At 40.4% G+C, this 3,273-nt stretch overlaps 1 protein-coding gene across 1 annotated transcript in view; it reads left to right on the top strand.

Annotated features, from left to right (window-relative positions):
• Window positions 1–2,197: 2,197 nt before the first annotated feature.
• The window catches only part of afdna (afadin, adherens junction formation factor a), a gene marked incomplete in the record, with an annotated part of 132,374 nt that continues 131,298 nt past the window's right edge, over window positions 2,198–3,273 (top strand). The window contains 1 exon segment of the mRNA XM_042222731.1: window positions 2,198–2,512. Coding sequence (XP_042078665.1) covers window positions 2,411–2,512 — 102 coding nt within the window.

Here is a 3,273-nt window from a genome sequence, read left to right as displayed (position 1 = left end):
ATGATTTAATCCAAAATGGAAATGTACACTTCCTCAGTGCAGTCCAGATAATTTTATGGTGAGGATTGCAGTTGTCATAACTCTCGCTGCTTTTTTTTCTGCTGAGGGAGCACCTGGGCATTGTTAGTGGGTGTTCAACAGCAGAAAATATTTTTGTACAAAACTCATCACAAGGTTGGTTGGTGAAAGATATTGTGCCGTTAATTAAAGGAAAATAAGCTTTTTCTTTTTAAAACCTCCATGAGTCAAATGAGCATCATGGTATAGAGGTTAAAGTTAAGATCTTTAGAAATGTATTTTGTCTTTAATTTTTCTTAGCTTTCAATAATTCATATTTTACTTTTCTTCTCTTCAGGACACTGACATTTTGGAACCAGTGTTGAACGGTGCATCAGTTGCCATCCTCACCATCCTGCAAGATGACGATGCCGATACTTCTGTGTGAGAACATGCTGTTGTGTTGGAAGGGGACATCGTGCTACATAACATTCCAGACCTCTCTACTGCCTTGGCATACCTCTTTGGCCTTCTGTATGCCCTCAACATTGATTATCCAAAGCAGATGAGTTTACCTTTGAAGCTATTCAGGGCATCTTTTTTTAACTCTGTGGCTCTCGATGCTCACAGCGCATAAGGTCTCTAAAAACAAAGCTTTTGCTCTGACTGTTAACGGGGAAGCCAGACATGAGTTTAACTTGTTCTTAAACATGTTCAAGTGCATTGTAGAGTCATGTAAAAAAAAACAAAAAAAACAACAACCCAGTAGTTCAACCCCTTTCCCTCTATATAATCGTTCATTTTACCTGATAGTTCACTGTTCATTGATGGTAACATTTCTAATAACTTTTGACTTCTGTAGTTCATCATAGTGAGCCCATGTAAAATGTCAATATCTGGGTACAAAGGCAATTGTTTGTTGCACTACCCTATTTAGTGTGCAATAGTTAAGTTAAGCTTTTACAAGACAGTCAGGGTGTGAACTAAGCTGCTGGACACTTTTCTTTTTTTCTGGACTCTGGAATTTTAATGTCTCTGCTGGGGTGCTCAAAGCACCCTAAAGAAACTGGCAACACGTTTTTTTCTGTTTGTTTGCTTTTTTACAGAAATTCACCCCACTGCCCATGACCTTCTGAAATATACTGAAAGCACTGTTGAAAAAAATAAATACGTTTTTACATAACATTCAGTTGTGCTTTGTTTTATTCTATATCTGTTTGAGTGTTTTTTCAAGTACGATAACAGCATACATTTTTCTTTATTAATATTGGTAAATTTTCAACTCACTGGAGTAAGAATTGTATGATTATTCAACAAGAATATCTGTGTTTGGTGAATTTAGGAATACATGGCCTTGGAGGGAATGATTGTATGTTAATTCAACAGGAATATCTTTGTTTGGTGAAGGCAGAAATACATGGCATTGAAACCAGAATTTCTTTGTTAGACTTACAGGATTATCCTAATTAGGTGAACAAGTAGATCCAAGTTGGCAGAACATGAAAATATTAGTTAAGTCAACTACAGTTGGCAGAAGTTGAGAAAACTCAAAAATCTCTTGCATCATGTTGCCTTGAAATTTTAAGTTTTCTCAACTTTTTCTTTTTTACAGTGTGCTAAATGGACTGTTTTGTACTTTAACCGAGCATTTTTAATACTACAGTCTATATTCACACAGCAATTTTCAGTTTTTTCATATGGACTGGATTAGCTGACCTTGAGATGAGCTAGCTCTGCCTCCTGAATTAAATTTAAAAAAAATTCTGTGTGCTACTTGAAATGTATTGTGTTTAATGTATTGGATTATTACAATTATTTAAAAAGATTAATTATAATTTTTCCACTGTATTCAAATATTTTTGCATCTCTAAGTTTTTAGGTTTATTCCTCTTCTGCACAAGTGTTTGTTTACTTTTTTCAAAGTGCAAACAAACAACAAGATAAGTAGTGAGATTTCACTGTCTGATTTGTAGATATTATATATCTACAGTGTAAATAAATCGCTCAGGGGTTTAAGGGCGTGTGTGTGTGTGTGTGTTGGGGTCTTAATGAAAAATAATGAGTTAATCCTGCTGACCACCATAAGCGGACTACTTCTTTTGAGACTGCACATTTAAGAAAAGCAGCGTCATCGATCAATTGTGTCGGTTCTGAAACAGTTAATAGTTTGCGCGTTCACAAACGCAAACACACACATACACATAGACCGGGGGCGCGCAGAAGCTCACCGGGAACGCGAAGCAGGAGCAGATCAGACAGCAGGTCGGTCGGTGAGCGGAGAGACGCACGAAGTCCTGGCGATAGAGCAGCAGACCTGAACCTTTGGTTTGTGAGGCGGCTTTTTCTTCTCCTGTGGACTACCGTTACGGGAAGTTTTATTCAACAGTGCGGACCTACGGAAAGGCTGTCCACCATGTCGGGGAGCAGGGAGGAGGAGAGGAGGAAACTGGCCGACATCATCAACCACTGGAACGCCAACCGGCTCGACCTGTTCGAGATCAGCCGGCCCACAGAGGTAGGAGCTCAGCCAGGAGTGGCAGGAGAGGCCGCGGACACGCGGGCCCTCTCCTGGGGGTGGGGGGGCCCTGTAAACCTACCCCCGGCTGACCCTTGGGTTGAAAATGTTGAAAGCCAAGCAGTATTGGGCAGCGTGGTTTTCTTGGGTTACTCGGTGGCAAGTCCCCGTACGTGCTGCGAGAGAATGAATGCCAAACTCCATTGAAAAATGTCAGGATTTGCCAGATAGTAGGGTAAACACATTGTTCAAGATGGTGCCTATAAATTTAATTAAATCTTTGAGCCCTCACGGCAACCCAGGCAAACTATTTAACAGTCCATGGCTGAGCATCGTGTATAGGTAAATCTGCCTCTATCGCTTTATTTTAAAAGAAACTGTTCACACTTGCGTAGCTATTACCGCCCACAGCTGTGTATTTGGGAAGTGGCAGGAATAATTTTGAAAGTTGGCAAATCACAGAAGCTCTTAAGATTATGTGTGCGATAAATATGCCGAATTTGGCGCGAATGTGAGTAGAGTATTATCTACCTTGAGGTTTATTCTTGCTTCTGTGGATGCGTGCGATAAGTAGGTAAAGATGTAATTTCCAGATTTCTGAATGGGATTTGGTGCGTTATCTTCCGAACGGAACGTTAACTGGGCTAGCTAGCTAGTCAGTTAGCAAGCACTTTACCTGTAGAGCAAACATAAGCTGTGCTACTATTAAACAGAATAACCCCCCCCCCCCCCCCCCCAATTGGTTTGCACATGTCGAGGAG

Source organism: Haplochromis burtoni, unplaced genomic scaffold (genome assembly GCF_018398535.1).
Source record: "Haplochromis burtoni strain Fernald_Lab_line unplaced genomic scaffold, NCSU_Asbu1 Contig_93, whole genome shotgun sequence".
In the NCBI taxonomy this organism is placed as follows: Eukaryota; Metazoa; Chordata; class Actinopteri; order Cichliformes; family Cichlidae; genus Haplochromis; species Haplochromis burtoni.
This window is presented reverse-complemented; position numbering and strand designations above follow the sequence as displayed.